Raw genomic sequence first — 20,410 nt, 5'->3', positions numbered from 1 at the left:
TTGGTTGATATAAGAAACAGCTTGTGGTTCACCCCTAGTTTTAGATTCCATCATGTGGGGAAATATCATCATAGCATCTAAATGTTCAAGTCCCCTCAATACCTTGTGTTTCAATAAAATCACCTTACAATTAGAACATAGAACAGTACAGCACAGTACAGGCCCTTCGGCCCATGTTGTTGTGCCGGCCATTTATCCTAATCTAAGATCAACCTAACCTACACCCCTTCAATTTACTGATGTCCATGTGCCTGTCCAAGAGTCGCTTAAATGTCCCGAATGACTCAGGCTCCACCACCTCTGCTGACAGTGCATTCCACGCACCCACCACTTTCTGTGTAAAGAACCTACCTCTGACATCACCCCTATACCTTCCTCCAATCACCTTAAAATTATGTCCCCTCATGACAGCCATTTCTGCCCTGGGGCAAAGTCTCTGGCTATCCTCTCTATCCAAGCCTCTCATCACCTTGTACACCTCTATCAAGTCACCTCTCTCCTTCTTCGCTCCAGTGAGAAAAGCCCTAGCTCCCGCAATCTTTCTTCATAAGACATGCCCTCCATTCCAGGCAGCATCCTGGTAAATCTCCTCTGAACCTTCTCCAAAGCATCCACATCCTTCCTATAATGAGGCAACCAGAACTGGACACAATATTCCAAGTGTGGTCGAACAAGGGTTTTATAAAGCTGCAGCAAAACCTCACGGCTCTTAAACTCAATCCCCCTGTTAATGAAAGCCAACACCCCCATACGCCTTCTTAACAACCCTATTAACCTGTTCCTCCACACTTCCAAGAATCCTGCCTGTAACCCTGTATTCAGCATTCAAATTCGACCTTCCAAAATTAATCACTTCACATTTATCTAGGTTGAACTCCATCTGCCACTTCTCAGCCCAGCTCTGCATCCTGTCAAGGTCCTGTTATAACCTGCACCAGCCCTCAACACTATCTACAACTCCCCCAACCGTCGTGTCATCAGCAAACCTACTAACCACCCTTCCACTTCCTCATCCAAGTCATTTATAAAAACCACAAAGAGCAGAGGTCCCAGAACAGATCCCTGCGGGACACCACTGGTCACTGACCTCCAGGCAGAAGGCGGAATACTTTCCATCCACTACCACTCGCTGTCTTCTTTCGGCCAGCCAATTCTGTATCCAGACAGCCAAATTTCCCTGTATCCCATTCCCCCTAAATTTCTGAATGCCTACAATGGTGAACCTTATCAAATGCCTGAATGAAATCCATATACACCACATCCACTGCCCAACCTTCATCAATGTGTCTTGTCACATCCTCAAAGAATTCAATTGTCGTAAATTCTAATCATAATCCTTTCAGCCCTGAAAGAGCTTAATGAATCTTCACTGAACTGCCTATGGAAGCACATCCCTCATTAAATAAGGAGACCAAAACCGTATATGGTCCTCTAGGTGCATTCTTACTAGTGCCCAGTAAGTCTTCCCTACTTTTAAGAACATAAGAACTAGGAGCAGGAGTAGGCCATCTGGCCCCTCGAGCCTGCTCCACCGTTCAATGAGATCATGGCTGATCTTTTGTGGACTCAGCTCCACTTTCCGGCCCGAACACCATAACCCTTAATCCCTTTATTCTTCAAAAAACTATCTATCTTTATCTGAAAAACATTTAATGAAGGAGCCTCTACTGCTTCACTGGGCAAGGAATTCCATAGATTCACAACCCTTTGGGTGAAGAAGTTCCTCCTAAACTCAGTCCTAAATCTACTTCCCCTTATTTTGAGGCTATGCCTCCTAGTTCTGCTTTCACCCGCCAGTGGAAACAACCTGCCCGCATCTATCCTATCTATTCCCTTCATAATCTTATATGTTTCTATAAGATCCCCCCTCATCCTTCTAAATTCCAACGAGTACAGTCCCAGTCTACTCAACCTCTCCTCGTAATCCAACCCCTTCAGCTCTGGGATTAACCTAGTAAATCTCCTCTCCACACCCTCCAGTGCCAGTACGTCCTTTCTCAAGTAAGGAGACCAAAACTGAACACAATACTCCAGGTGTGGCCTCACTAACACCTTATACAATTGCAGCAGAACCTCCCTAGTCTTAAACTCCAACCCTCTAGCAATGAAGGACAAAATTCCATTTGCCTTCTTAATCACCTGTTGCACCTGTAAACCAACTTTTTGCGACTCATGCACTAGCACACCCAGGTCTCTCTGCACAGCAACATGTTTTAATATTTTATCATTTCAGTAATAATCCCTTTTGCTGTTATTCTTACCAAAATGGATAACCTCACATTTGTCAACATTGTATTCCATCTGCCAGACCCTAGCCCATTCACTTAGTCTATCCAAATCCCTCTGCAGACTTCCAGTATCCTCTGCACTTTTTGCTTTGCCGCTTATCTTAGTGTCGTCTGCAAACTTAGTCACATTGCCCTTGGTCCCCAACTCCAAATCATCTATGTAAATTGTGAACAGTTGTGGGCCCAACACTGATCCCTGAGGGACACCACTAGCTACTGATTGCCAACCAGAGAAACACCCATTAATCCCCACTCTTTGCTTTCTATTAATTAACCAATCCTCTATCCATGCTACTACTTTCCCCTTAATGCCATGCATCTTTATCTTATGCAACAACCTTTTGTGTGGCACCTTGTCAAAGGCTTTCTGGAAATCCAGATATACCACATCCATTGGCTCCCCGTTATCTACCGCACTGTTAATGTCCTCAAAAAATTCCACTAAATTAGTTAGGCACGACCTGCCCTTTATGAACCCATGCTGCGTCTGCCCAATGGGACAATTTCCATCCAGATGCCTCTCTACTTCTTCCTTGATGATAGATTCCAGCATCTTCCTTACTACCAAAGTTAAGCTCACTGGTCTATAATTACCCGCTTTCTGCCTACCTCCTTTTTTTAAAACAGTGGTGTCACGTTTGCTAATTTCCAATCCGCCGGGACCACCCCAGAGTCTAGTGAATTTTGGTAAATTATCACCAGTGCATTTGCAATTTCCCTAGTCATCTCTTTTAGCACTCTGGGATGCATCCCATTTGTTAGAGGTGTAGCAGGCTACGATGGGTTTTGACAAGGAAGACAACAAAAATGTTTTCCCATTAGCTGATCGTACAAGGAGGGGACAATGGATTAAATGGTTTATGCAAAAGATGCAGAGCATATGTGAGGAAGACTTTAAAAAAAAATACAGTAAGTGGTAATGTCCTGGAACTCACCGCTGACGATGGTGGTGGAAGCAGAGACCAATGATTTCAAAAGAAAATAGCATGGATACTCAAGGGAAGTAAAGTTGCAGGGCTACAGGAATGGAATGGGGGAATGAGACTGACTGAATTGCTTTACAGGTATGGATTCGATGGGCAGAATACTCTCATTCTGTGTTGTAATGACTCTGACTTCACAATGTTGCAATTTTGCAGTAGAGGCACCTTGTCAAACAATTCATATTAGTCTTTCAATCTCGCCACCAGTGTGCACATATAATTATTTCACCGGTCCTTTTGATACCAAAATTAAACTCAGGAATAAATCCCTTAAAACTACCTTCATTTTCCAAGAATATCTCTAGAAGCATGTCCATTCTGGTTAAAAAAAATTATGCTAAATGTTTTTGCAAACGCCTTCTAAACATGGAAAAGCAATTTATAATGGTTTCAACTTAAACATATTTTTGCAAGCACTTAGTTTGGAAGTTCTTACTGCATTTAAACATTTGGGCCAGAATTCTCCGACCATTGGAATTCTCCGTTCCTACCAGCAGTGCAGCCCTGCCCCGCGGGTTTCCCGGCGGCGTAGGGTGGCTTCAACGGGAAATCCCATTGACAAGTGGCGGGACAGAAAATCCGTCTGCCAGCGAACGGTGCACTGGGGGACCGGAGAATCCAGCCTTTTCGCACACAGGTGTTTTAACTTAAACATAATTTTAACAGTAAAGATAGTTTTTTTTTTTAAATCCCCAAAATTTTACTTCAGAACAATGACCGTTATGAAGCATGTGAAAAATGAAACAATGCAGTTTATTTGGAATGAACTTAAGAACTCCCAAAGTTTTGGAGCTTTGATAGTTCAGTCAGATAGTCCAGAGAGGAGTGGTTGGAAATAAACAAATAATGGCCATTTAGTGAGAGAAGTGTTCAGATATTGGACTGACTAGAGTCAAGTTGGTCTTTGCATTGGAATATGCTCTGTATCGGAATTTTGAAAATAATTAATATATCTGGTTGTACACTGCAATACCACACCAGCATTGAAAGTACAAAGGTGTACACAAACATCCGGATGCAAGTGAGAACTGGAAATACCATGTTGGTCTTTCAAATTCATTTTACAGAATAGATAACTGAAGATACTCACTTCAATGCTTTGCTGTAGTCCTTTGCATAGTAATATTCTTCACCCATTTGAACCACTGTCAACACAGAGGAGCATAGTGACATAAACATGGTTTTCAGAGAGACAAGTAACCCGTTCAAAAAATATATATTTTTTAAAAAGGCAAGCAAAAGCCAGCTCTGGTCCAAGATTATTTGGTATGCATTACTCACTCAAATGACTCTTCATTCGGGGACACTTGTATTTCTTGAATTGAGCCACTGCATTACTCAGGAGGGCGATGATCAATTCCTGACAATTGCGAATACTCACAATCAGGTTATTGTTCCCCCTCAAAATCATTTAAATCCAGTGTCTAAATCATAATGTATTCATTGTTGGTTATATCAGTGGGAAAGCGTACTTACAGAGTGGTCAACATCTCTTTCTTTGAGCTGAAGTGCCAGAATGCCAACCTTCTCTTTCTCAGGATCTGGTGGTTCGATACCTGGATAAGACAGTTTGTAATCCATTAAATGTGAGGAATCAACGGCATTGGAAAGAAACAGAGTGGGGGGGAAACCTACTGGGGGGTCATACTATCACAGTGGGGCAATTTCACCATGAGTAAAAGCAGGGCTTCAGTTACACTGCAACCCATTCAAAAATCAATGACCAGCACCGTTGCCATGGGGATGGAATGCATTTTTTTTTAGGAATTCAGGGCGATTTCTCATTTCCATTGTCAACACCTCAGAAATTCTAAACAAACAAAATGCATTCAACATACCATCATTATCTTTTAAAGCGGTAAGCAAATTTAAAATTGTGTAAATCTAACTTTATAGTGTACTTTCAATAATACACAACCCTTTGGGCATTTTGAGCGTGTCTAAACTACTACTTTGGCCTCAGCTGCAGTATTGTACCCAGTTCTAGGCGCCGCAATAGGAAGGCATTGGAATATGCAGAAAATATTTAGGATGGTGGTTCCTGGGATGAGAAACTTCAGTAACTTGGATAGATTGGAGAAGTGGGGACTGTTTTCCTTCAGAGAAAACATGGCTAAGAGGGGATTTTCTAAAGGTATTCAAAATCATTAGGGGTCCGAGTAGATAGCGAGAACGAGTTTCCACTCGTGAATGGATCGAGACCGAGAGGGTACAGATTTAAAGTAATTAGTAAACAGAAGCAATGGCGATAGGATGAAAGGCTAGGTTCTGGAATGCCTGTGAATGGGGTGGAGGCAGGTTCAATTGAAGAACTCAAAAGAGGATTAGACTTATTTGAAAAATAAAAATAAGAATGTGCAAGATTACATGGGGAAGGCAGGAGAATGGAACTGTGTTCGGAGAGTCTATACAGATACTATTGTGATCAATGACTTCCTTTTGTGCTTGTGATTCATTTAAAAAAATATATCTCTTAGTCCTGTTTGAAGGTTGTTGAAGTTTCTATACTTTTGATCTTTGTTCAATGTCCCATGGGATTTTATTTTGTAAAAAGATCATAGGTTCATCTTGAACTGTGAGCTTTTTCCAAGATATCACCTGACCAGCATGGCACTGGAGTAGCAGAGCTATTAGCATATTTGAACAGTAATTACTTTAACAGTTGGGGGAAAACGGTTTTAAAGGAAAATGCCCTGGTGATTTTCTGGAAATTCTGTCGAGGATGAGCTTTATGTTTCAAATTTGTTTTTTTGAAAACTTAGTTGTGTATAAACCAAGAATGAATGGTTATCAGTATTCAGCCAGGACACCTTAACTCAGTGGAATTTGTACTTGGAAACCCGAGAGGTTGAGACAAGGAGCACTGATCGGACTCTACTTTCTTCTACGCCGAAGCTCTGTTGGTGAGAATGTCCTGTCCACGCAACTAGTGATCGGTCTTCACATGTGGGATCTCCAGATCAACAGCGTTGTGGAAGGTTCCTTACAAATATGGCTGCTCTGAAAAGATGAGCAGTGTCATTCACTCATTTCACAATGGCATCATGGCCAGCGTGATGCCATGCGGTATGTTATCAGATGCCTTTCTGGTCATCAATACCCACCAAGCAAGGCTGTGTATTGGCTCCAGTTCGGTTTACCATATACTTCTGGGCCATGCTCCAGTCCTCAAAAACATTTTGACACTGGAATACACACAGGCGGCAACCTCTTCAACTTGCAGACTCCAGGCTTGCACAAAGGTTACTGAACAATATGATCAGGGATAGTCAGCGTGGCTTTGTGAAGGGTAGGTCATGCCTCACAAACCTCATTGAGTTCTTTGAGAAGGTGACTGAACAGGTAGATGAGGGTAGAGCAGTTGATGTGGTGTATATGGATTTCAGCAAAGCGTTTGATAAGGTTCCCCACGGTAGGCTATTGCAGAAAATACGGAGGCTGGGGATTGAGGGTGATTTAGAGATGTGGATCAGAAATTGGCTAGCTGAAAGAAGACAGAGGGTGGTGGTTGATGGGAAATGTTCAGAATGGAGTACAGTCACAAGTGGAGTACCACAAGGATCTGTTCTGGGGCCGTTGCTGTTTGTCATTTTTATCAATGACCTAGAGGAAGGCGCAGAAGGGTGGGTGAGTAAATTTGCAGACGATAATAAAGTCGGTGGTGTTGTCGATAGTGTGGAAGGGTGTAGCAGGTTACAGAGGGATATAGATAAGCTGCAGAGCTGGGCTGAGAGGTGGCAAATGGAGTTTAATGTAGAGAAGTGTGAGGTGATTCACTTTGGAAGGAATAACAGGAAAGCGGAATATTTGGCTAATGGTAAAGTTCTTGAAAGTGTGGATGAGCAGAGGGATCTAGGTGTCCATGTACATAGATCCCTGAAAGTTGCCACCCAGGTTGATAGGGTTGTGAAGAAGGCCTATGGAGTGTTGGCCTTTATTGGTAGAGGGATTGAGTTCCGGAGTCGGGAGGTCATGTTGCAGCTGTACAGAACTCTGGTACGGCCGCATTTGGAGTATTGCGTACAGTTCTGGTCACCGCATTGTAGGAAGGACGTGGAGGCTTTGGAGCGGGTGCAGAGGAGATTTACCAGGATGTTGCCTGGTATGGAGGGAAAATCTTATGAGGAAAGGCTGATGGACTTGAGGTTGTTTTCGTTGGAGAGAAGAAGGTTAAGAGGAGACTTAATAGAGGCATACAAAATGATCAGGGGGTTGGATAGGGTGGACAGTGAGAGCCTTCTCCCACGGATGGAAATGGCTGGCACGAGGGGACATAGCTTTAAACTGAGGGGTAATAGATATAGTACAGAGGTCAGAGGTAGGTTCTTTACGCAAAGAGTAGTGAGGCCGTGGAATGCCCTACCTGCTACAGTAGTGAACTCGCCAACATTGAGGGCATTTAAAAGTTTATTGGATAAACATATGGATGATAATGGCATAGTGTAGGTTAGATGGCTTTTGTTTCGGTGCAACATCGTGGGCCGAAGGGCCTGTACTGCGCTGTATTGTTCTATGTTCTAACAGCTACTGAGTGAATTCTTGTCCGTGGTGAACTGCACTCTCATGGCATGTACTTGAGGATAGTCAGTTTCCTTTCGACTGCTTTGCCCTCACCCCAGAACACAGATCAAAGTTTACCAGGCAGCTGCTTTTGCATCACTTCTTATGGGTGCGAGACAAGGACAACCTATTAGTTTGCATAAAGCAATTAGAAGCTTTGCTGTCTGAGATCGATTTGCAGCACAGATGGCAGGACAAATTCCCAAAACAAAGGTTCCCCCACCCGCAAATAGTGCTGCATCCCAGGCATCGAGAGCATGCTCATCAGAGCTCAGTCTCGCTGGGTCAGTCATGTGATTTACATGGAGGATTACAGCATACCAAAGGCATTACTCTACAGCTCGCTGAGCACGGACACCTGCACCATAAGATATAAGACAATCTGAAAGCCAACCTCAGCACATTGGATAAAAAAAAGAACCTGGGACAGACCCAAATGGAGAAGTCTCTGTTGTCAAGTAATTGACATTTGGGAGAACAGTCAAGTGTCTCCGGAACAAGTGAGTGTGGCATAGTCAAGGCCACCATCGATCCCTGAACACTGACTTCATATGCAGTATTTCCCATCAGTTATGCAAATTAAGACTTGGCTTGACATCACACGAGACAATATCAACCGACACTATAGTTTGCCGAACACTCATACATTGAAGCAACAGGAGAATACATCTGATCCCTTTAAAACTAGGTTTCTCGAGGATCTGATTTCTGAATTTTTAAAAAAGCAGCTGGCTTCCAGTAAATGATCATGTAACCAAATTGCCTGGGAGATGACCAATAAGAAAAAAGGTTGACAACAAGTTAATTATAGAGCAAATAGCCCTGTGGGCAGTTCTGTGTTCAAGCAATTTTATATTAATTGTTAGAATAAGCAGGCTGCAGAAAACATCTCTATCAAAAGGGTTTAGTTGAAATTGTGTGCATCGGTTACAGGAATTTAAAACTCTCGCGTCATAAAATGATTACATTGCAAGAGGCCATTCAGCCCATCGAGTCTGCACGACCCTCTGGAGGAGCACACTACCTAGGCCCAATTCAATCCCCCATCCTATCCCTGTAATCCCACCTAGGGGCAATTTAGTATGAGCCAATCCACCTAACCTGCACATCCTTGGACTGTGGGAGGAAACTGGTGCACCTGGAGGAAACCCACACAGACTCGGGAAGAACCTTCAAACTCCACACTCAGGTTGGAATCGAATCCAGGTCCCTGGCACTGAGGCAGCAGTCTAACCACTGTGTCACAATTCTTATGAACTGAAGGACTCCAAATAATGAGTTGGACTTTTTTGGCATAGCCAAGCTGAGGACAGAGTGAGTTTTAGATGCAAATTCCAGACAAAAGGTTGCTGCATAAGATAAAGATGCATGGCATTAAGGGTAAAGTAGTAGCATGGATAGAGGATTGGTTAATTAATAGAAAACAAAGAGCGGGGATTAATGGGGGTTTCTCTGGTTGGCAATCAGTAGCTAGTGGTGTCCCTCAGGGATCAGTGCTGGGCCCACAATTGTTCACAATTTACATAGATGATTTGGAGTTGGCGGCCAAGTGCAATGTGTCCAAGTTTGCAGACGACACCAAGATGAGTGGTAAAGCAAAAAGTGCAGAGGATACTGGAAGTCTGCAGAGGAATTTGGATAGTTTGAGTGAATGGGCTAGCGTCTGGCAGATGGAATACAATGTTGACAAATGTGAGGTTATCCATTTTGTTCGAAACAACAGCAAAAGGGATTATTATTTAAATGATAAAATATTAAAACATGCTGCTGTGCAGTGAGACCTGGGTGTCCTAGTGCACAAGTCGTAAAAAGTTGGTTTACAGGTGCAACAGGTAATTAAGAAGGCTAATGGAATTTTGTCCTTCATTGCTAGAGGGATGGAGTTTAAGACTAGGGAGGTTCTGCTGCAATTGTATAAGGCGTTAGTGAGGCCACACCTGGAGTATTGTGTTCAGTTTTGGTCTCCTTACTTGAGAAAGGATGTACTGGCACTGGAGGGTGTGGAGAGGAGATTTACTAGGTTAATCCCAGAGCTGAAGGGGTTGGATTACGAGGAGAGGTTGAGTAGACTGGGACTGTACTCGTTGGAATTTAGAAGGATGAGGGGGGATCGTATAGAAACATATAAAATTATGAAGGAATAGATAGGATAGATGCGGGCAGGTTGTTTCCACTGGCGGGTGAAAGCAGAACAGGGGGCATAGCCTTAAAATAAGGGAAAGCAGATTTAGGACTGAGTTTAGGAGGAACTTCTTCACCCAAAGGGTTGTGAATCTATGGAATTCCCTGCCCCGTGAAGCAGTTGAGGCTCCTTCATTAAATGTTTTCAAGATAAAGATAGATAAGCGGATGGAGGCTGCTTCGTGCAGGGGCACTAGCTTCGCAGCCCTGGTCACGGCACCTCTGCCGCTTCTGCCGACACGGTACTCCACCGGCCCGATAGTGGTCGCGGCTCTTCGGATCTGGGGCCAGTGAAGGAGGCATGTATGGGAGGTAAGAACATCAGTGTGGACCCCAATCTGCGGCAACCACCGATTTGCCCCGGGGAACATAGACAGGGGGTATCAACTGTGGAGAAGGGCGGGGATTGTGAGGATGGGAGATCTGTTCCTGGAAGGGAGCTTTCCGAGCATGAGGGCACTGGAGGAGAAGATTGAGCTGGCGAGAGGGAACAACTTTATTTCATAGAATTTACAGTGCAGAAGGAGGCCATTCAGCCCATCGAGTTTGCACCGGCTCTTGGAAAGAGCACCATACCCAAGGTCAACACCTTATCCCCATAACCCAGTAACCCCACCCAACACTAAGGGCAATTTTGAACACTAAGGGCAATTTTTTATCATGGCCAATCCACCTAACCTGCACATCTTTGGACTGTGGGAGGAAACCGGAGCACCCGGAGGAAACCCACGCACACACGGGGAGGATGTGCAGACTCCGCACAGACAGTGACCCAAGCCGGAATCGAACCTGGGACCCTGGAGCTGTGAAGCAATTGTGCTATCCACAAGGCTACCGTGCTGCCCTAGATACTTACAGGTGCGGGATTTTGTACGCAGACTGGTGCCGTCCGTCCCACGTCTCCTGCCGAAGGGGAGGCAGGACAGGGTAGTTTCTAGGGGAGAGGTGAGAGAGGGTAGAGTCTCAGACGTCTACAAGGAACTAATGGGAGCTGAGGATACGCAGACCGAGGACCTGAAGCTTAAGTAGGAAGAGGAGCCCCGGGGGGGGGGGGGGGGAAAGAGATAGAGGACGGTATCTGGGTAGAAGCCCTGAGCAGAGTGAACATGACCGCAATATGCGCTGGGCTCAGCCTGATCCAGTTCAAGGTCATGCACCGGGCCCACATGATGGGGGCCCGAATGAGCAGATTCTTTGGGCTGGAGGACAAGTGTGCTAGATGCGCCGGAGGGCCGGCTAACCATGTACACATGTTCTGGTCGTGCCCTAAACTCAGGGGGTATTGGCAGGGATTTGCAGGGGGTATTGGAAGGGATTCGCAGATGTAATGTCCTGGGTATTGAAAACTGGGGTGGTAATGAGCCGTGAGGTGGCAATCCTTGGGGTTTCGGAGGACCCGGGAGTCCAGGAAGAGAAAGAGGCCGACATTCTGGCCTTTGCTTCCCTGGTAGTCCGGCGATGAATATTGTTAGCATGGAGGGACTCAAAGCCCCCGAGGGCTGAGGTATGGTTATCGGACATGGCGAGCTTTCTTGGCCTGGAGAAAGTCAAGTTCGCCTTGAGAGGTTCGCCCGAAGGTGGCAGCCATTTATTGACTTATTTGCAGAGGAGTAAGCGTCAGCAAGGGGGGGGGGGGGGGGCAAGGGTAGAGTAGAGCAGAGTAGGGGGATATTGAGGCAGGTCCGTGCATGAACAGAGCCATGGTTTGCACTATGTTTAATTTGTGCCTTGACTTTTTTTTTGTACTGTACAATGTCACTTTTTCTATATGCCTAAAATACCTCAATAAAATTGTTTGTTAAAAAAAAAGATAAAGATAGTTTTTTGAAGAATATAGGAATAAAGGGTTATGGTGTTCGGGCGGGAAAGTGGAGCTGAGGCAACAAAAGATCAGCCATGACCTCATTGAATGGCGGAGCAGGCTCGAAGGGCCAGATAGCCTACTCCTGCTCCTAGTTCTTATGTTCTTAAAATGTATTAGAACTAGGTCAATTCTGACCAGAGGAGGTTATGCTCAAGACAGCCAAGTTGAACGGGGAATTTGCAACCATATTAAGGTCGGAAAAGGTTGGAAGGGACAACCTTGCTGAAAATAAACAAAAAGGCACAAGAAATCTCAATCCTTTTGTGAATCTTCGAAGCAGTACTCAGACCAAGCGGCTAACTTTCCAATTTTTGATAAGTTCTGACTTGACTTCATTGGGGATAAAAGGAAATCCGATTTAAGAATTCAGTTTAGAGAGCAAGTAACTGAGTTCATTGTATTTTCAACATATCTGATTGTTCAATGTTCTTTGATTTAAACTTCTTTTAATTTGAACTGTGAACCTTGTGGCTTCTTTTCAGTAAATACTGGGTTTTCGGATTCAAAGAAAGGTTATTGGTCTCGAGAGTGAAAAGCTTTAACTAAATGAAGAGTCCTTTTTTTAAGCTATGATATAGCTTAGAAACATGTAACCTCACCAATGTTCTCTACAATTGCCGTAAAATATCTCTATTCCTATACTCAAATCGTCTCGCTATGAAGGCCAACTTACCATTTGCCTTCTTTATTGCCTGCTGTACCTGCGCCCTTACTTTCAACGACTGATACACAAGGATACCAAGGTCTCCCTGAGTATCCACTTTTCTCAATTTACACCCATTCAAATAATAATCTGCTTTCCTATTTTTTCTACCAAAGCAGATATCCTCACATTTATCCGCATGATACTGCACCTGCCATGCATGTGCCCACTCACTCAGCCTGTCCAAACCCTGCTGAAACATCTCTACATCCTCCTTGCAGCTCACCTTCCCACTCAATTTTGTATCATCTGCAAATTTGGAGATAATACATTTAGTTGTCTTGTCCAAATCATTAATATATAATGAGAACATTTGGAGTCCTGGAAACAGCTCCCTGTGGTACCCCACTAGTCACTACCTGCCAATCAGAAAAAGACCCATTTATTCCAACTTTTTGCTTCCTGTTGGCTAACCAGCTTTCTATCCATCTCAAGACACTAGCCCTAATCCCATGCGCTTTAACTTTACATATTAATCTGCTATGCGAGACCTTCTCTAAACCTTTCTGAATGTCTAAATAAACCACATCCACCCGTTCTCCCTGGTCAACTCTACTAGTGACATTTTCAAAGAATTCTAACAGATTTGTCAAGAATGATTTTCCTTTCATAAATCCATGCTGACTTTGTCGGATTACACCACTGCTTTCCAAATGCTGTGCTATGAAATCCTTGATAATTGACTCCAGAAACTTCCCTACTACCAATATTAGACTCACTAGTCTATAGTTCCCATTTTCTCTCTACCTCCCTTTTTGAATACCCTCCAATTTGTAGGAACCCTTCCAGAGTCCAAAGAATTTTTAAAAATGACCACCAATAGATCTACCAGTTGTAGGGCCACTTCCTTAAGTGCTCTGGGACGAAGATTAGCAGGCCCTGGAGATTTGTCCACCTTCAATCCCAATAATTTCCACCAAACCATTTTTAAAATTAATACTAATTTCCTTCAGCTCCTCACTAAAACTTGTGGTTCTCAGAACTTAGAAATTTGACGTGTTAACAAATTTAATCGTTGAAATCTAAACAATGAGCAACACTAGCACTGATCTTGGCCAGCGGTGGCACATAATTAAATACCACAATAAGCAATTGCAACAGAAAAGCTTGAGCATGTTGGGACGGCCTCACAAACATGCTAAGCTTCACTCATTGCTGTCCAGACCATACATTTAAAACTAGGCAATTAAATGCAGCGAGGGGAATTCATGTTTTGACCACAACATTTTAAAAGACCTTTCCCAGATCACAGTTGGCATCCATCAAAAGCCTTATTTTGATGGTAATTCTTGCCTTACTTTGGTGACTTTGCCTCCAAGGTCTTTGCCCAAAAAAGTCCAATACTCCAGAAGGCGTCTCCAACGGGTCAGGACTAGGATAGGTGGTAGAGGGCTACAAAGAATAAACATAATATGACAGAATAAATATTTAAGAAATCATCCGCTCAAACAAAATGTGATGCTGTCAAACAGGAGAAGTTAATTTCACCCCTTCAATCTTAGATGTGTCACAGTCAGCCTACAAAACATTATGCACTCTTAACAAAAACATGCAACGTAAATAGAACAATTGATGGACATTGGGCTGAAGCACTCCAATAATCAGTGTGTAGTTTTCAATATGCATTTCTCAGTCACACCCACATATGGCACCATGCTTAGGAACTAGGATATGCTTTACATAGGTTAATAAGCAAAACGGCAGGTGCAAGCATGTGCATAGAGTGGAGCCTCGATTATCCACCAGGAGGTAAGTCACCCTATCCAAACCATATGAACAATTGCCGCCAAGGTTTGAATATCCAGTCTCTCTCTCTCTCTCACTTGCCGTTGGGTGTCTCCAGTCATCAAACTCCTCGGTTGTCCCGCTCTTCCTGTAAGATCAAATGGGGCTGGAACTGCTGAATGAACAATTATTCCAGCAGGTCCAGTTAGACAAAAATGCTGCTTTAATTGCTAACCTTTATTCCTCAACCCCAATGATCTATTTTGTAGCCTCCTCAGTGATCTCAGTTGCGTGGATTTTAAATTCAATAGGTAACTTTCATATTTAACCAATTTAGTGGAATAAGTTTGTATCTGAACATATTCTGCTTGTGCTGGTGTTCATTTAAATGACTACATCAGTGGCTCTTTGAGATCAGCACTCTGGAAGTTGCAAGAGCGCAGTGAAGGGGAGTGCATGTTTCTTTCAGTGATTAGGCATGTTAAGATGGTGGGGAGGTCGATAGCGGTCCTTATGGACTAGCTTTTGGTCACCTCTGGTGGCTGTGGCTAATATGACCGATTGCGCCAGTGCCATATGATGTGGTCAGCCAGAGAAAGTGAAGGAAATAGCATTAAAGCACCCCAACTTGCATAGGTCTACCATTATACGCAACAATTTTGTGGATATTCAAGAAGAGGAGCACAAGAAAATTAACGTGGCATTACGATTATTGCAAATCACAGAATTACCTAGGATACAAACTAATGTCATGTGAGAGTACCTTTAAGAAATGGGTGTGTATATAAATATCTGTAGTGAGAGTACCTTTAAGAAATGGGTGTTTACTACTGCAGTGATGTCAGAGTGTGTGTGGAGCTGGGCTGTCTGTCAGCTTTTTACCTTTGTTTTAGGCTGTTTGCTGCCGGGTGTGTTTTAGTTTTGTTTTCAGTGTTGGAGCTGATGCCAGACAGAGCAGGTGTACTGTTGATCTCTCTGCCATGAAAAGACTATCTCTTGATCATTTGGTGAATTCAGAATTATAAATGTTCTCAGTAGTGAATGTAAACCTAATGTGCTTCTGGTAAAAGGTGTTTTAAGTCTTATGGATGTTAAAAGGAAAGCTTAACGGATTACTTAGTGTTGTATTCTTTGGGGGTTGTATTTGAATTAATGGTTGCTAAGATGTTCACTGTATGTTTTGAAAAGGTTAACTTGAGTTCATAGAATAAACATTGTTTTGCTTTAAAAAATACTTTTCCATTTCTGCTGTACCACACCTGTAGAGTGGGCCGTGTGCTCCCCATACCACAATCTATTAAAAGTTGTGGGTCAGGTGAACTCCATGATATACTTTGGGGTTCTCTAAACCCTGGCCCATAACACTAATGTATAGAGAATTCTGAATCACCAATAATACAGGCATTATTCAGAAGTATTGTGCACGATGCTGTGATGCCATTGACCATCATTGTAAAGACATACATATGCATGGATCAAATGTTCAATTTCCCTCCAGTTCATGATGAATTAAAACAGAATCCTCTTGAAATACAAATTAATTGCTTAGAAACAGTTAATTTTAGCCACAAATGTATTTCTTTGTTGTTAATGACCTCTTCCGTCGCCACATACAAAAAAATCAATGAGCACCGTTCGCAAGCCAAAGGTAATTTTAAAGGAGTTATATATGCATAGGTAAACATTAGAAATAAGGGATAGTTAGTGTATTTAATTTAATTTTCTAGGCCTGGAAGGGACCTATAGCTAAATTCATGCTGGACAAAGGTGTTTGTATGTTTGGGAGTTGGTTAAGTTCCAACTGGGTTGTCCATTGTGCTTAGAGAGGGCTATGGTGTGAGAAATAAATAAACCAAAAGGCATTGCTTAGCAACAAGAGGACACTTCCCAACAAAGAAAGCTCTCCTTTATTCTTAGTTTTTAACTGCCAGAGCAGTTGCAGATAGAAAGTTGGAGATAAAGCGTTTCTCGGCTTTGCTTTAAACAGGAAAAGCTGTAGAAAGAAGTAGTATGAAAGAGAGCAAGCTCCAGAGAAACTGAAGGATGGTTGGTTGTAGAAGCCTGGAAATAGAACAGGATACTGTTCTTGGGCACCACAGACAAAGCCATGAAGGAATCGACTGGTGAGAAGATAGATTTCCAAAGTAACCATAAAGCTTGGAATGTATTATACACTTTATTGTCACAAGTAAGCTTACATTAACACTGCAATGAAGTTACTGTGAAAAGCCCCTAGTCGCCACATTCTGGCGCAGGTTCAGGTACACGGATGGAGAATTTCAGAATGTCCAAATTACCCAACAGCACGTCTTTTGGGACTTACTACAGTTGTGAAAAAAAATTACATTGGGAAGACAGTATTGCCAGAATATCAGAGTTTGTGTAACAGTGGAAGTCAGTCTAGACAAAGGAATCCTGAAGGATTGGTGCAAAGTCCTGAAGTGGATTGACGGATAAAGGTGGAGCGGAAGATGCGTTCACAAGATTCTATTGGAAAACGTGGACTGGATTTCAGAATGCAGACCGCTAATGGAAAGCTAATTATGAGAGAAGATTTTGAAACGGGTTTTGGGGATTAGAGTGTGGAAACTCTTACATCACAATCATCTGGGGATATTCTGAGGAGATATCAAGATTATTCATTTGGGGTTTCAGAGCAGGGTGTATATTTGATTACAGCCAATTGGTGTACCTTAAAAAAAGGACGGTGTGTGTTAAATGAGACTACTGGAATTTCAAATTTACTTTTTCATCCACGTTAATCTTAAAACTTGTGTGTATTTGTTAAGTTTTAAGTTGAGGGGGGGGCGGGGGAGTGGAAAGATAAAGGAGTATTGTAACAATCTAATTTCTTCATGTTTAACAAATGACTTTTTCTTGTTGTTACAACTAATTAGTGGTCCTGTGACTCTGTTCCTCAATGTTTGATAAGAAAAAAAAGTAAAAGTTACGGTCTTCAGAGCCAGTGTTTCATTCTGGGATATTCCTGTTCAGTTATATCAAATGGGATCGTAACATTACCAACAGCCCAAGAAAAAAAAACGTTTCGATCTTGCATTTTAACCAGCCTCACATTTGATATTCAGAAAATGGCTCACAATGACAGGGTAAAACAGATGCCATGAAATAATAGAACATGAATACATTTTATGAATAATCTCAAACTACCAGATATAGCTTAACTCCATATTTCTTGGAAACTTTACGTACATCGTGGTTGCAGAGTTGATTCGCTAGTTGTTTGCGTTCTTGTGCGTAGTATGCTGCCTGTTGGTAATAGAAGCCAGGGTTCTGGGTCTGAATTGCCGTGAGGCCAAGTTTAATAGCTTCATCAAACAAATCTCCGAATGCTTGAAATCTTATAAAGAGAAAAAAAGGAAAGCATTACAAATAAATTCCCAGTGGGCATCCAGTTTAATCTGTAAGTATAAACAGTGGTAGATGAGGAACACATGGGCAAAGAGATCACACACCACCATCTATGCACATAACATACATGGGGCAAGGAAGCGATTACAAGTTTAAAACGTCAGTGGGATCTTACTGTTTAGACATCCAAGCTGTGTGTTCAAATGCCAGTTCTGCACTTCCTATCTTCTTTTTGCACAAATCCACATGCTTACGGAACTGCGCGATGGCATCCAATGGAGCATTGTGTTGGAAGCATAAACGACAAATCTGGGGGAATAAAAGCAGAAAGAAAAATGAAAAATGCATGCCCTTGTCAATTGTATCCCACCGTACATACAGCATCCACAGCATTCATGAATTGTTTTGTCATCCTAACTTTCATGTCTGTTTTAGGTCAGGTTCAGCATTAAAGCTGAATGGCAAATAAACCAATCCTGACTCATGCTCGGAAAAGATGTACCCGAGCTCCCAATTTACTGTTTGAAACGCAAAACTTGCAAAATCAGATACACGGCCAAAGCTTCATAGGATGGAACTTTGTTGAGCTTATTGGGAAGATAATGGCTGGAATTCTCCAGCCATTGAGATTCTCTTTTCCCGCTGGCAGCGCATGCCCGCCCAAGGGTTTTCCAGTGGCATGAGGTGGCTTCAACAGGAAATCCCATTGACAAGCGGCAGGAAGAGAATCCCGCAGCCAGTGCATGGTGCGGCATAGAAACATGGGGCTGGGGGACTGGAGAATCCTACCAAATATATTATTGAATCAACCGTATTTTATTCCCAACTCTATGTAACGACATTCTGAATTCTTCTGTTTTCAATGAAAAATTATACTAATTTCCAATTGAACACATTCCTAAGCAGCTAGTTCATGACAGAATGCATGCTAGCATCAAATAGCAGACAGACTATAGCATTTGGTACTGTTCTATGCAAGATATAATATAAAAATGAACTGGCAAGCAACAATGGAAATTATGCCATAGATGCTAGATTTCCAAAACAAATATCTCAAACCTTAAAAAGCCAAAATGTCATTAGATTGCAGATTCTCTGCCTGTTAACTTACAAGAGTGATGTTTTGTTGCTTTTCAAAGCTTTCAAGATTAATAGTGCTTTCCTTTGAAAAGCAGACAGACAGTTCAGGACTGCTGTAATACACAAACACTAGTTAGGGCAGCACAGCGGCAGTGATTAGCATTGCTGCCTCACAGCGTCAGGACCCTGGTTCAATTCCAGCTTCAGGTGACTGTGTGGGTTTCCTCCGGGTGCTCTGGTTTCCTCCCACAGTCCAAAAATGTGCATGTTAGGTGGATTGGCCATGATAAATTGCCTGTAGTATCTAAAAGGTTAGGTGGATTTATGGGGTTACAGGGTTAGAGTGGGGAGTGGGGGATTGGGCCTTATTAGGGTGCTCGTTCAGAGGGTCGGTGTAGACTATGGCGATGTAGTTAACTCAATAATCAGTTGACAAAATAATACTATAATTAATAAGTTGCGTAATCACCTTATAATTGATGAATCCAGCCATGGTCTTGATTTCAAGCATGTTGGTCTCATGGGCTCTCAGTTCATGTACAAGGTTATAAGCCGTTCTGTAGTTTCTGATAATAAAAATCCCCAAGGTGCAGTGTGGTTAGGATAAACATTCAACAAGTATTTTGTTAGAAAGCAGCATTATAACAAGTGCCAAGTTTTTATATCAGGCGATGCTGACAAAATGCCGCGGTTAACATTCAATCGTACTAATTCAATTCTGCATTCTGCTAGGAAGCGTGGAGGGAAGATGCAACTAATTGGTCAGATTGGCAACTGAAAAGGAGGAAAGCTGAAAGCTATTTCTACTTCAAACTCTGCGGATGAAGACATACTGTTTCCAGAGTAGTGGTGGGAACTTAGTTGCTCCTGTTTATTTTCTCTGCAGCAATCCCCACATATTCCAAAATATGAAAATGTTTTAGCTTATGGTGAAGTGATGGAAATGATTGAAAAATGAGAAGAATCTTTCCTCTCCCAGTCAAGTTTTTCTTCGGGTCAGTTGTAATCCAGACAGTTAGAAACCAATTATCATAACAAAGTTCACAAAGATGAAGAACATTAATAATTAACAAAGGCCTTACTTTAATGCATTTTGTGTATCCTGCTTCAATTCACTGAAGAAAGCAGTTTTGAACTGATGTCTCACAAATAAGAGCTGTCAAAATAAAAGACGCAGATTTAAGCTACAAAGAAAGCATCTTGGCATTCCTTAAATCAGCTAAGTTTAACATAAGCAGATTGTGCATTGTAACACACCGCTAACTGGACTGCCAGTTGTGAACAGATTGCACAATGGAGTGACTTTTCAGATCCAGATGCTTGCTGTTAATGTATTAACCATTTCCAAAGAGTTTTCATTGGTTATATGAAGTGCAATAATTCCAAAATTACTTTGACATGTAGCTTGCAAATGAACATGTATTACCAAAACAATAAACCCAAATAAATAATTTATTATTGTTCCCCACAATGCCCCATTTCATTACAGATGTAAAATAATATTTTTCCAAAGTAAAGCACTGGATCTGAAGATGTTTGCAATCCATTAACTTGCCTCTTTTTACTTAAATTACAATTATCGGAATTCAAGTAGCAAACGTTTACATCACTAGTCTTAAAGACATGCTTGGCCTCTGAGCTCCAGACCCCAGGATGC

The 20,410-nt window shown here is 42.4% G+C and overlaps 1 protein-coding gene across 2 annotated transcripts in view; it reads right to left on the bottom strand.

The window, feature by feature from the left end:
- trappc11 (trafficking protein particle complex subunit 11) overlaps positions 1–20,410 on the bottom strand; it is a 110,496-nt gene that overhangs the window by 60,265 nt on the left and 29,821 nt on the right. For both annotated transcript variants that reach the window (XM_072515848.1, XM_072515847.1), the window contains exons 7-14: positions 19,836–19,909; positions 19,223–19,319; positions 17,849–17,982; positions 17,515–17,662; positions 13,878–13,971; positions 4,748–4,827; positions 4,553–4,631; positions 4,362–4,416 (exon numbers count right to left, since the gene is read on the bottom strand). In XM_072515848.1, the coding sequence (XP_072371949.1) occupies positions 4,362–4,416; positions 4,553–4,631; positions 4,748–4,827; positions 13,878–13,971; positions 17,515–17,662; positions 17,849–17,982; positions 19,223–19,319; positions 19,836–19,909 (761 nt within the window). The remainder of the gene's footprint in view (positions 1–4,361; positions 4,417–4,552; positions 4,632–4,747; positions 4,828–13,877; positions 13,972–17,514; positions 17,663–17,848; positions 17,983–19,222; positions 19,320–19,835; positions 19,910–20,410) is intronic.

This window comes from Scyliorhinus torazame, chromosome 9 (assembly GCF_047496885.1).
Source record: "Scyliorhinus torazame isolate Kashiwa2021f chromosome 9, sScyTor2.1, whole genome shotgun sequence".
In the NCBI taxonomy this organism is placed as follows: Eukaryota; Metazoa; Chordata; class Chondrichthyes; order Carcharhiniformes; family Scyliorhinidae; genus Scyliorhinus; species Scyliorhinus torazame.
The sequence above is the reverse complement of the archived record's forward strand: the minus strand, read 5'-3'. Positions and strand labels throughout refer to the sequence as shown.